This window comes from Sorex fumeus, unplaced genomic scaffold (genome assembly GCF_029834395.1).
Source record: "Sorex fumeus unplaced genomic scaffold, SorFum_2.1 ptg000008l, whole genome shotgun sequence".
Taxonomy (NCBI): Eukaryota; Metazoa; Chordata; class Mammalia; order Eulipotyphla; family Soricidae; genus Sorex; species Sorex fumeus.
The window spans coordinates 14,549,662-14,564,578 of record NW_026606065.1 but is presented as its reverse complement, the minus strand read 5'-3'; the positions used below and the strand labels follow the sequence as shown (position 1 = coordinate 14,564,578).

General features: G+C 34.0%; 1 protein-coding gene across 1 annotated transcript in view; it reads left to right on the top strand.

Annotated features, from left to right (window-relative positions):
* COL19A1 (collagen type XIX alpha 1 chain) overlaps positions 1-14,917 on the top strand; it is a 381,848-nt gene that overhangs the window by 202,167 nt on the left and 164,764 nt on the right. Inside the window, exon 15 of the mRNA XM_056109815.1 lies at positions 14,480-14,533. Coding sequence (XP_055965790.1) covers positions 14,480-14,533 — 54 coding nt within the window. The remainder of the gene's footprint in view (positions 1-14,479; positions 14,534-14,917) is intronic.

Genomic DNA, 14,917 nt, shown 5'->3' with positions numbered 1-14,917 from the left:
ATACATTCTGAGACAGCAATTCCTACTTCCTTTCAGCCTCTGTTATTGAGTTTTTATCTAATTTCTCGTAGATTCCTATATTATTTCACAGCAACTTCTTGGTTTTCTAATATAATATATTCTTGAAAGTTTTCGTATTTTCTTTCTTTGAGCTTAGGGATTAACACTCAGGAGACCATAATAGAGTGCTAGGTTTGAACTCTGGTCATGCACAAGCAAGTCAAGACCTTCCTGCTTGAACTATCTCTCTGGCCCCTACAAAATTTTATTTTTTTAATTTTTTTTTTTTAGTTTGGGGGCCATACCCAGTGATACTCAGGGTTACTCCTGGCTCTGTACTCAGAATTTACTCCTGGTAGTGTTCAAGGGACTATACGGGATGCCGGGGATTGAACCCTGGTCAGCCTCATGTAGGCAAATGCCATACCCACTCTACTATTGCTCTGCTCCCCACAAGGAAATTTTAAAGAATCAGTTATTAACTATTGAAACAGCCACCTTGGTTCTTTTTCAAGTTTTTTTAAATTAATAGGATTTGTTAAATCTGTCAAGGACATCTTCTTCTATCTAGTACCAACAAGTTCAAGTTGAAGCTTAGACAATATGATTAAAATATATATTTTTGCATGATGATGATAATAGCCATTGGGTTGCAAAATTAGCAAATTGTTGAAATTTGAGAACAGTTTCTATTAACATTAATGGCAATTTCAGCTGTATATTTTAAGTTAAATTGACCTATACAACAATTCGGATAATCCTTTGCTATTTCCAATGCTAAATTTCAATCTATGTGCAATAAGTTAACTTTGAAATTGGCTTATTTGCTTTGTAGATTTAGTGTTTTAAGTAAGATTTTAATACTTTTCAAATTTATTCATTTTTTTAAAGTCAAATAGGGCTGAAATTATTTTAACAATAAATATATTTTAGTGAGGATGAAGTGATAACACAGCGGGTAGGATGTTTGCCTTGCCTGCGGCAGACCCGGGTTCGATTCCTCTGCCCCTCTCGGAAAGCTCGGCAAGCTATTGAGAGTATCTAGCTCTCACGGCAAAGCCTGGCAAGCTACCCATGATGTATTCAATATGCCAAAAACAGTATCAACAAGTCTCACAATTTGTTGTGAGACGTTACTGGTGCCCACTCGAGGAAATCGATGAACAATGGGAGGACAGCTACAATGCTATATTTCAGTGAATAAAGTGTGCTCAAGTATGTAGCACTGAGAAAACAGAAGTTAAACTCCCTACAACACTCCAATACCAATATAAGACATCACATTATGAAATGTTTGTGATTGAATCCTAACCAGAGAAATTCTATAAAAATACACAATATTTTAAAAAGTAAAAGCTTATTTCCAAATATAAAAATTCCCATAAACAAAAATGAACAAAGTAGAAACTTTCATCACATGAGCAAATAACCCTTACGTGGCAAAAAAAAAGTCAAATGATCAATTTGATGAAATATTTATGCCTCATATCATAACAATGGACAATATTTATTAATATAGAGAGTTCTTCAAACAAACTAATATTTTAGCTTTTAATGGGTAAAGTTATCAACAGAATGTATAGAAAATATAAGATAAATCCTTAAATTTATAAATTCACCCCTAATACGTTAAGTAGCAAAAGAAATCTAAATCAAAATTACTGAGATAATAGTTTTTACTTAAAACATTGGCAGTGGTGTCAATTATTTTGTATGTGTATGTGTGCGTGTGCACATCCACTCACCCCTGGTATATATATATGTATATATCTGGGATATATGTATATGTGTATACATATGTGTATATATGTATACACATATACATTATACATATATCCTAGATATATAGAATACGCATATATTCTAGATCATGTGGAAGTTCTATTTTAATTTTTCTAATAACTTATTTTTCAGTAACACTATTTCAATGGCATTTTATATTCCTACCAACAGTGTACACATGAGCAAGAATCCCAGTTTTCCAATCTACTGCCAATGCTCACTCTCCTTTTCGTTGCTGTTGTTACGTAGTTGATATCCTAACAACTATGTGAGGTTATGTCTCATAATGATTTGGGTTTGGACTTGTTTTTCCCTGATGATTAATGATATGATACATTTTTATATGCACATGTAACAAACTAGCCACGATTTTAAAATCAGCCTAAATGTTCATTGACAAATAAACGTTTAAAATATGGTCTTATTCATTGGTATGTTATCTGACCTTAAAAACATTGTGCTATCTAACAGCATAGATGAATCTGAAGGACATTTGCTAAGTGAATAAAATATTCACAGAAAGACAAATGCTGTGTGAGATCAACTTATATTAGGTATCAAATATAGTCAAATTCACAGAAACAGAGTAAGATGATAGTTGCCAGGAAATATTCAGGGGAAGTGGAAATTTGGGAGCTGCTGTTTTTGAGTATATAGTTTCAATTATATAATTATGAATAAGTTCTGGAGATTTGCTCAACAATATTATGCCTAGAGATAATATTACTTTATGTAAACTTTACAAGGTATATCTCATGTTAAATGAATTGTGCACACAAAAACTTGATAAAAGCTGATATATAATGGTCCTGAACATGGAGAGAAATGAGGAGAAAAACTAACATTCTGGGCCCTTTGAAGTATATTCTGGTATAAATAGGTGATAGTCAATATAGTTCCAGTACTATTATTATTTAAACAAATTTAAAATGTTCAACTTTGTATGACTGTAACCAGTGATATTTACAAAGCTGAGTAGTACATTTCTTTTTGACAATTTTATTGTTTATTCTTGTTTGTTTCTGGTATTTCTTATTTTCTTTATGTTTTCTCAGAGTCTTTTATTTTTTGAAGGTCCCAATCAGATATTCTACTCCATCCTTGGCAAGTAGTTTCCTCTGCTAACAGTAGAATTCTCATTCTGTTTTCCTTTGTTGTTTTACTCTTGGTGAATTCCTCTGTAGATTACTTCTTTCCTTATTTTTTGCCTTTTATTTCCATGACTATATCTTCGAGCAAATTATTTTTTAAAAATATGAAAAAAGTTGCATTTCCTGAGGTTGTTTACATGTTGCATTGCCATAAATCCAAATCTGCAATAGTTCAAGCACAATGATGATTTCTAGTTCCAAAGAAGGCACTTAGAAACCAGCAATTAGAAAAACATGAGTTTAATATCTTCACTAAAGAAAGGAGAAGCAGTGTTGGCCCTTTGGTCTGGGATTAGCCACACCTCAGCTTGTCAGGAAGGTTTATTTAATATGAAGCACAAAGCCAGAAAGAAGGAATATCTGTGAGCAACACAACCTTGAGAAAGAGCATGGATAATGAAGAAGCTTTACTCTGCCTAGAAGTTTGTGATAACACCTCTGGGTGTATTTCTGTTCTCACCCTGGGAATTGTCCAGCCGAGACAGTTCCCAAGGTTGACTCTGGCTTTCTGCCCAGGAGGTCAGTGTTTTTCACTTCATTTTCCCCACACATGCCTAAAATTGTTTTATTCTATTCTCACACTTAATTTATGTTTGTCTTGGTACAGAATTCTAGTTCGAAGTTGAACTACCAGTGAGATAGTTCAAAGGTGAAGTGCATAATTTGCAAGTAAAGGCTCTGAGTTTGATTCCCCAACACTGCAGTTCCTGGCTAAATACAAAACTATGAGGCCACATCTCATTTGATCTCCAGGACCCTGAGCACAGCTTAGGTGCTTACCAAATATATAGGTTGGAAATTCTTTTCATCAAAATTTCAAGAAGGTTTATTTCATGGTTTTCTGACAATCAATGTTGCTGCCTGAAAAATCAAATGCCTTGTGAATTCTTGTTATTCATGGTTTACTAAAAGGAGGAAAGGCAACATTACTGGTGCCGCAAAAAAGTATAGTTGAAGTGACATCTGCAATTGTTTGTTCATCGCAGCACTCTTTACAATAGCCAGAATCTGGAAAAAACCTGAGTGCCTGAGAACAGATGACTGGTTAAAGAAACTTTGGTACATTTACACAATGGAGTACTATGTAGCTGTTAGAAAAGATGAAGTCATGAAATTTACATACAAGTGGTACTACATGGAAAGTATCATGTTAAGCGAAATGACTCAGAAAGAAAGGGTTAGACATAGAAAGATTGCATTTATCTGGGGAACATAAAGTAACAAAATAGGAAACTAACACACAGGAATGGCTGAGATTAGTACCAGGAATTTTACTCCATGGCTTGGAGGCCAGTCACACATGCTAGGGGAAAAGGGAGCTCAGATAGAGAAGGGAGCACCAAATAAAGGGTGTTGGGAGGATCCTCCCAGGGTGGGATAAGCATGCTGAAAGTAGACTATAGACCAAACATGATTGTCACCTGTTGCCTCTTTTGCAAACCACAACACCCAATAAGAGAGAGAGAACAAAAGAGAATGCTCTGCACAGAGGCACGGTGGGATGCGGGGGCGGGGGATGGGGGTGGGAAGGATACTGGGATCTGTGGTGGTGGAAAATGGGCACTGGTGGAGGGATGGGTATTTGATCATTGTATAATTGAAACCAATAAATAAATAAATAAATAAATAAAAATTACTGGTGCCTCTTTGATTCACCATTCTACTGAAACTCTGTGGACTGGGTCAGGGATGACTCCTGGCAGGCTTGTAGGACTATATGAGGTGCTGGGGATGCAACCAGGTTGGTGATGTGCAAGACAAGTGCCCAACCCACTGTACTGTCACTCCAAGCCCTATTTAGATATACTCTTCTCTCAGAAGAGCCTAGTTTTCAGCTTTTCTCTCTTAGAACTCAAGGATCCTTTCTTGCATATCAAAAGCTGAACATGGATGTTTCCAGGTCTTTTATACTCCAGACATAAAAATCATTATCCTGAAGAAAATGGATGTTGTGGCAGAAAGGAAGGAGATCAGTCAGCAAAAGATGTTTAAAAACAGAGCGTACTTCAATATATGCTAATTTGTAAAATTTTTTTTTTGAATCTGATTCCTCAGCACTGCATTTTCACTTCTTAAAATTTAGTTTCCAACAACTTATTCAATTCCAGTTTACCTAACCTAGTATTTTATGTACCATCTTTAATGCATCATAGTCATCTGGTTTAAAAGTCAAATTCTTCTGGGAGTGACTCTCACTCTCCTTGATCACCACTTGGAAGGCCCCTCAATTTAAAAAATAAAAAGGTTTTCCATGAGCTATGTGAATATCTCTGTACTAAATTATTTTTCAGTTCTAAAATTATTATATTTTGTTTCCCTTTGTGTAAGCATTTATGTTGAATAACCAGATGAAAAACTTATGGATGTTAAGTCTGAATTACATTGCTATTAAAATGTCTTTTTCCAGAGACGTTATGACATTTAAAAACAACATATCATTTAATATCTCCATGTTGAGATACATTTTACACTAATTTTCTTCTCAGAAAACATGTTTTGATCATTCTGTTAACAAATTATTGATAACAAATCAATATAAAATAAATTGTTGAGGACCTGTAGTGTGGGCAGGCTAAGGGGTGATTGAGAAAATTGGAGACAGTGGTACAGGGTAGATGTAATAGTGGTAGGATTGATGTTGGAATATTGAATGCCTGCGACAAATCACCATGAATAACATTGAAAAACACAGTGTGCATATAAAGTGTAAGGAGAAAATTTACACATGCAGGCCTTACTTATTCCATGTAAACACCCAAATATATTAACACAGAATTGCTTTAAAAGTGTTATTAATGAAGTGAGACATGATTATTATCATAATGAGATTCAAGCATAAAATAAAATTTAGTGTAATATATTTTAGATTTCATAGATGAAAACGCATATATGTAAATGAGAATAAGCGATTTTATATTGTATTGAATGGTTTTAATTTTCTTATTTACATAGGCCAAAATCATATAGTAATCACTAATTTGCTCTAACTGATTTATTTTCTGATCAATCTATTTGCCAGTTCTTAAACTTTTATTGGAATAAACATTATAAAGTAAATTTGTTACTTTCCAAGTGGAACAGGTTGGGGTTGGAAGGAAACTGGGGATATTTGTGGAGGGAAAGTCACACTGGTCGTGTTGGAACACGGTAGCACTGTAGCACAGTCCTCCCGTTGTTTGTCGACTTGCTCAAGTGGGCCCAGAAACGTCTCCATTGCGAGACCTGTTGTTACTGTGTTTGGCATATCAAATACATCACGGGTAGCTTGCCAGGCTTTGCCATACAGGCTAGATACTCTCGGTAGCTTGCTGGGATCTCCGAGAGGGGCGGAGGAATTGAACCCAGCTCCGCTGGCCAGCTGCACGTAAAGCAAACACCCTACCACTGTGCTATCGCTCCAGCCTTGGAACACTAAATGCTTGAAACAACTAAACAATGAACAACTTTGTAAATCACGATGTTTTTAATAAAAGTTAAAACACTGTCCTCCCATTACTCATCTGTTTGCTCGAGCGGGCCCAGTAATGTCTCCATTGTGAGACTTGTTATTGCTGTGATTGGCATATTGAATACGTTATGGGTAGCTTGCCAGGCTTTGTCATGCAGGCGAGATGCTCTTGGTAGCTTGCCAGGATCTCTGAGAGGGGCGGAGGAATTGAACCTGGGGTTGGCCCACCGGCAGTGCGCAAGGCAAATACCCTACCGCTGTGCTATCGCTCAAGCCCAATAAAAATTAATTTTAAATAAATACTAAATATCAGCCTAATAATAGATTATTCCTTAAGTCCACAATGAACCTATGTCTCCATGTGGCCATTGACTTAAAGCAAAACTAGTTTAAACATATATACTGTTAGTATGATCAAGCGAACAATTAAAATGAAATCAATTGCATTCTCCTCTACATAAATCATTAAGACAGATGATACAAATGGAATTGACAAATTATGGTCTAGTGATATTTTTACTTGTCAGCCCAGACTTAAGTTAACTGAAATCTAGCCATTTCATTTGTTAGATTAGAGCCAAAGTAAAATCGATCTACACAAAGTTTTTCATGACCAGGACTAATTATACATATATATATAATTACATATGATAAATAAATGAATGTAAAAGAGAATAATTACTAAACATTGAACTATATTATTTTAAATTACAATAACTAAAAGAAACTAGATTGCTTCTATTCTTGTTTATAATTGCTATATATGCTTGTATCTTTTCAGTTCATTTTTTAAAAAGTATTTGATACTAATTAATATATAACAAGTTAAATAAATAATAATAAATTTTAAAATGAAAGTTCTGCTTCTTACTCTAATGAAGGGAAAACTCTTCCAAGTAGGAGTATAGTATTTATTTTGCAACAAACCACGTAAGAATTAAAATAGCTGGTATTGTTTTGAAATGAATTGGAACTTGTGGGTGAAAAATATAAATACCCAATTTATATTTTTGATTCTGTGACAAGTAATGCTTTTAATACTACAGAAGTATCAAAAATGTAAAGAATAAGATTCATTAATTCAGCATCTAATGCAACAAATTGGTCTGAAAATATATGCAAAGTGGGAAGAACTGAATTCAGATTTATACAATTTTTAGGTGTAAATCTCATAACTAGGGCAGAAATCATTCTTATAGGAAAGTCTTCATAAACAACAGATGTTTCTACAGATTTACAGACAGAATGTTTTTTTATTTGATTTATAAAATTTATAGGTTTTTTTAGACTGGATTATTTGTGGCTAAAAACATGTCATTTAGAATCTGTACCATTAAAAAAAATCTGATTTCTGAACTCAAAAAGCTACTACTATTAAAATATATTCCTACATACACATGGAGACGTTACTGGGCCCGCTCGAGCAAATCAACGATCAACGGGAGGGCCTTTACCTTTACCTTACCTTTACATATGAAATGATTATAATTCACTGTGTCCCATCACTGAAGTTCTGCCAGAGTTTTCAAGTGAAACTCTGAAATGTTGAAGTATTACAAATAACCTCTATTTTCATCAATTGTTGAAGGCAGGATAAACTTGTCCTTCCAATCATGGAGTCTGTTTACTGTAATGAATAGTGATTGAAACATTCCTGTGCACACAAATATTTCATAGGGTTTTTTTCTAATGACAGTTCTTCCTATTTATCAGTGTTACTGGGAAGGGTTTTTTAGTATCTAAAAGATATTCTTCTTTTTTTTTAAATTTCAAAGACATCTGCTACCTAGCATGCACAGGTAATTTCTTGCAATCAAGTAATAACTTTTATTTATTTTATATTACTTATTTGGGGCACCAAATCATTTCAATACTTACACCTGGTGACTGGATGCTGCTTGAACCTAGGGTACTGCTAGGGATAGACCCACACAACAGTGCTCAGTATCTAGAAAGTACCAAGGAATTAATCTTTTGATTTACACTTGTAAGACATACACTCCAGTTTTATTTTTTATAATTTATTTGTTTATTGAATCACTGTGGGAAAAGTTACAGAGCTTTCAGGTTTAGGTCTCAGTCATGTAAATATCAAACACATTTCCCTTTACCAATACTTATTTTTTACCACGAACCCCAATAGAACCCCATCTCCCACCCCTCCCAATTCCTGTGAGGCAGATGAGTTCTAGTTAACACTCTATCTACTTTGACTAGATTCATTGTTTCAATAAAAGATGCACCATTATTATTTAGAGTTTACCTCTCCCCCCCAAATCAGACATGCTGAAAAAGCGTTGTGAAATGATTTGCTTTCTACAGCTGGGTTTTAAGAATTAACTGATGTCGGCCGCGCAGTTTTGGATTTCTGCTATTTTACTTATTAACCCTGGAAGTATTTCTACTAAAAGTCAGATAATTAAGAGATTGGTTTCTGTGCTCTGGAGTCGTGGCCGTGCCGGAGAGCCGCTCGTGGGGGGCAACTGGTGACCTCAGTAGGGCGTGAAGGACGGGCCAGAACACCCTCCTTCCCATGAGGTTTTTGTCGCCCCCGACCCCCAGCTCATACCTGCTCTCCACAAGGCTCCCCTGCGGCCACCATCTTTCTTTCCAGAGAGGAGAGGGCGAATGGGGCAACACCCTCTCCCCTCCGGGCAGGCATGATGGCATGGTTTAACGCATAGTCCGTTCACTTTTCTGCTCCAAGCTGCTGGTTTTCTGCATTAAGCCCTTGTGCTTCTGGGGCCGTGGCCATGCTGGAGAGCCGGTCTTGGGGGGCAACTGGTGACCTCGGTAGGGCGTGAAGGAAGGGCCGGAACGGCCCCCTTCTCATACACTCCAGTTTTTTGAGCTATCTCCCTAACTCCAGAATTGAAGATATTAATATATTTATTTTTCTGAAAAATGTACATACTAAACTATTTTTGTCAGAATAATTATCTGAATTAGCATAAAGCTGGCCACTCTTTTATTAATATAAACATTACAAAATACTACTTCTCAGAACTAATATGGAAATCAATTCCCATGACTGGACTGCATGTCCATTAAATTTTTACTTAGTAACTTGTTCTTTTTTTTTTTTATAAATCTATTCCCATTGTTCTCATATTCAAAGCATGAAATTTTCTATAAGGACAGATAAACTCTATTTTCCATTTTAATTTTATACAATCTATTTGAAACATAAGAAAATGCCTGACTGGTATTTTAAGAATTTATGCAGATTATGCTTCAAATTTATGAAGCATATTCTAAAGCAATAATCATAACACTTAAAATATACTTACTTGCATAACATTTTTGTTGAAGTGAGTTTTAGGTATCATATGTTCTGCAACATTCCTGGTAAGGGAGTACAAATAATACTTTAAAATGAAACTTCCCTTTTTCACTTCAGTTTTTTTCTTTTCTGATTGAAAAGTTATGACTATATCTTGTATTTTTCACAAACGAAAATATATTCCAATGTAATTAATCTACCCTATCAACTATACTAAACATCTGCTGTATTTGTTAAACATTTCAAAATTTGTTCTGAACCAGTTAATTCTAAGTAATTTCTCAGTTAAATATTTACTTGGGCTTCCATGATGATAAGTTCTGCTCTGTTTTAAATAATCAGCAGATTGTCCAGAGAGAGCTATGAGGAATGCAGTATACTTTAATAGCTAGCCTCTAAAACTTAAAATGGTTTAGCTGGCTAAAACTATTTTTTTTTAACATACTTTTATCCTAGACAAAGAGGTAACAGTCATGAATTCCTTCCTTTGTCAACAGTTTAAATGCCCAGAATCTCACTGTGAAAAAAACTGATGCCTATCTAGAAATACGCAGATGTTTACTTCATGAATAACCTAAGGGCATTTTTAAGCTTCCCTTTTAGGAAAGAAATAAATCTTTGTAAAATTTTAGGAATAATACAATTTACAGTTTTTTATAGACCTAAGTAGTTGGACAAGAAGAAGAAATGGATAGGTATTTTTGGCAGCTTAAAGAGATGCTTAATTTTGCAAATATGCCAAATGCAGAAAGATACTTAAGAATACGATTCTAAAGTTAGAAAAAATTGCTATATATCTGTAAAATTTCAATTAGTGGCAACAGATAGAGTGTTATTTCTTCTGTAATAGGATGTCATGGTGGTTAACGATTAATTATTAAATAAATTATAAGTCAATTTAACTTAAAGATCAGTGAATAGAATAAACTTTACAAATAAGGAAGAGTAAAGGTTTTCCAATATTGTTTAATCCTAGTTTAAATGTGCATGATTCTATATACAAAAACTTTTCCCCACCACTGTTAGGGTTCATTGTACTAAGCCAATGTTTTCTTTGTTATGATCCAATGTACTAATTTTTATTGAGTCTCTTCTCTAAATACAGATTAGAAAATAATCAATCTCTCTTTAAAAACTACAGACAACTAAGAGATATACATAGTAGCATTTACAAGGCCAGAGTAAGAAAGAATTGTGAAAGGAGTTCTGATACAATGCAGAGTTCTACTGAAGTTTAATTTAAATATGCAGGTGCATAGGTATATCTATAATTTTTATAATTAATGATATAATAAGGGATTATATGTATTAGATACATAATAAGTGAGTTTGACTTTTCTAAATGGGTGTACTGAGCTAAATAATTGTAAATAATGAATCATTCCGAAGTTAAATTAACCAATTTAGGAAAACTATGTTTATTTACAACTGGCTGATCGATATTTTACTAACAACATTGACATTTTTTGTAAATGTTAGCTAATATTCAATAAGGAGACTAAAATATGAATATTAATGCATGTGACTTGGAAAAATTGATCATGGATAGTTCAAATAGTAATCCAGTTTTCTAATAATTTTGTCAGACTGCTAGCTGGGTACTAGAATGGTCAAAGGTGGATGGGAAATTGAGAGCCATGAAGAGGCATATTAATAAGTTTGTTGGTACAAGTATAATAGTACTTTGGTGGTACACTGTTTTCACACAAATTGTTCTGATTTTCCATGAAATACCTTCCACATGAAATTTTTTGATCTAGGCTTTTCATATATTTCTTCACCCAGTGAAGTGGAAATTTTAGTATCTGTGACTCAGAAATAATTGTACTCCATTGATAAACATTTGATGTATTTCATTGATAAACATTTGATGTATTTGTGTATGATAACTCATGTTTAAGAACATTAAAAGAACTGTCAACATTTGGATGCATATCAAAAAATGTTGTATTTAAGTTGACTATTCATGAAATGATAATAGTTTTCCTAAGGGCAAGAAAGATGTGTTTAATCCAGAGCCAAGATTATGTCAATCTTATAAAAAAAAATGACCAACTCCCTGTAACTACACTGTAATTAATACTTGGCATGCTTATATTTCAACATTTGTTTTTTTTATATGTATTATGAACTTGCTCTCTAAAAGTTGACTTAATTAACTAACTTTCCATATTATTCAACAGGTGAAGTTTTGTAGCAACAGATAAAACTAATCACATTTTTAATTTCTGGGGTTTACTTCTATCTAAGTGATGAAAATATAGACTCTGACTGCTTCATAACATTAGATTGTTCCAAAAGTAATACATGTTTTATTTGGTTAATTTATTTTGTGGAGGAATTGGGACAATTTTGAGAAATATTGAGGGTCAGTGACACATGCAGTTTTGTATTAGTGCTTTTTGGAAACTAGTCGCTATAATTTACTATATATATGTATATATATAGTATATATATCTGTATATATGTATATATACAGATATATACATATATATATAGTAAATTATTTTTATTTTGGGGTCACACCTGGCGATGCTCAAAAGTCACTCCTGGCTTTGTACTCAGGAATTACTCCTGGCAGTGCTTGGGGGACGATATGGGATGCTGGGGATTGAACCCAGCCAGCCATGTGCAAGGCAAACGCCCTACCCGCTGTGCTATCACTCCAGCCCCAAATTTCCAATAAATTTTAATAATTCTGACCGCATTAACTAAATAAAAGCTACCTAAATAATAATTTAAATGTATCGTGGGTTGAAGAGATAGTGATTTGGGTGAAGAATTTGCCTTAAATGCAGCCAGCCACAATATATGGTCTCCTGAGAACTTCCAGGAGTCATCCTAGAACACATAGAGTAAGCTCTGTGCATACCGTATGAAATTCCGTATCACCCCCCCAAAAAAAAACTCACAGAATTTAACTGCTTATATATTTATATTAAACAGAATTTAAGTGTCTATATGTTTTCACAGAAAATATATGACATATTATGAAGTCATGTATTTTGACATTTGTGAAAATGGAGTTCCTGTTAAAAAAATGTACATAGTACATAATGAAAGCCACCACAGCCACACATAATATTTCATTTGAAAGGTAGCCATGACTACTAAAGACAGGGTCATATACGAAAATTAATCCTAACTTTTTTTAAAAAATGACAAGAATGACATTAGATGACAATGAAATGTTTCTTCTGGCATAAAAGCAAATTCATATTTGTTTGGATATGAGTTCTAGAGTTCTTATTTATTCCAAATAATTTAAGCCATTTTACTTATGACTGGTTATTCCTCACAGGTAACATTTTTTGAAAATAAAATTTTACCCCCAAATTTTTCTTAGAGAAAATTGACTTCCCAATGTGAATTTTTTTTCTCAGACATTCCTAGGCATATACTTTGATGGGTATGACACAGTTTTGCTACTGTCCTTAAACTATGGTGATAGAAACAAATCATTAAAAAAATGGATCTAGATGAATTTTGACAATTACCTCAAGAGACAAATACAAGCCACTTTATTTGTGCTTTTATTTTTTCTTCATGTGGAAAATCAAAGTAAGTAAGGCTGTTTTCTGATACGGCTATCCTGTGGTAAAATGAAGAGATAGTGTTTAGATAAACTATGAAATTCTGGCAGATAAGCAAGAAATTATGGTGAATTCATTAAGAATAGAGAGAAAATGGTAGTACCAGATTCAGTCGCTGGATGTGAAGACGTTTAAGAAGGTAGAGAAATTAGAGGTTTCTGGTGAGTCTGAGAGAATGTGGTTTAGTTATACTGAAAGATGATCCAATTGTGTAGGAACCATCCTAAGTTCTTGCTAAATTCTGCATGACTTGGAAATTATGGAGTACATATATAAAACATGCATTTAAATGGATGGATTTGCAGCCAGAAAAATAGATTTTAAAATCTAATCAGATGCTATAGAGATACTATAGAAGGTAGAGTGCTTGCCTGGCTTGTGGCTGACCAATGCTTGGTCCTCTGCATTCCATATAGTCCTATCACTGGGAGTGATCCTTTAGTGTAGAATCAGCAATAAGCCCCAAGCACACCAGGTGTGACCCTAAAACAAAACAAAAATCTTTGAATCATTAACAATGAGACTCTAAAGCTTTCAGCATAGGAAATCATGGGGAGAACACGTTGAATAAGATGAAGTTCCACATTTAATGTTAGGAGGACACAGTAAAGCTTTATGGGAGTAAAAACCAGAAATTACTGCATGAAGGATTTTTTTTAAATATAGCCATGTTGTCATTTTAAATTCAGGTATAATTTTAACGACAAGAATTAAGAGACTTGATTACCAAATTAACAACACTGAGATTTATAATTTGAAAAAACTGATGATTTTTTCTACCACATGGCTATGTTACGAGAATATATTAAATAAATGCTATAAAACGTTTTTTGAATAAGAAAATTTGAAATCAGTGGGAAAACCATGTGTTTATACTACTTTCATTCAAAACTGTGTTCATAGTTTACATAAATAGAAAGGCATATTTCCCCATTTGCAAATAATTACCATGTATTTAATGCAGCTAATTGAAATATGGGTCTGATCATATGGAAACATTCAATGACAGTGAACACTGGGCCTCACACCTAGTTTGAAATTCCTCCTCCGCTTTTCTGGAGTTTACTACAAAAATAAGCCAAATATCAGCAATTTATCATAGTCTAAATCTTTAAAAAGCTCAAATTGGTTTTCAAGACTTGTTTGGTAAAAGAAAGTGAGTATCAATGCTTGCATTTTTGTAAGACTGTTATGAACACATTATGTTCTTTATTTCTCATAGGGTGCCCTGGGGGTGCCAGGTCCTGAAGGTCCACCTGGAAAAGAAGGTCAAAGGGTAAGTAACCTTGATCAACTGGCAGGCATTACTAACTCAGAGGTTATTTATTTCTGAGCATCAGTAACAGTAAGTCCAAAGAATAATGGGCAGATGGGCATGAGATGAATATCAACTATCTGAAGGCTGAAATTTGAGATTTGATATTTTGACAGAGCTTTTGTAATTCAGAAAATTCTATTTTCAAGATTGGCAGCACAAATGTTGAGATATAGCTTTGAGTGAAATGCATTAACTGTAACTTGATCTTGAACACTTTGATCATATTTGGGGGTTTGGGGTTAAGTTGATCCTTGAAGTATTAAGTTAATGAGAATCCCTCTAGAGTTCCAACCCATTTGTGAATTTACTAAAGATTTATGGGTACCAGTTTCATTCTTTAGC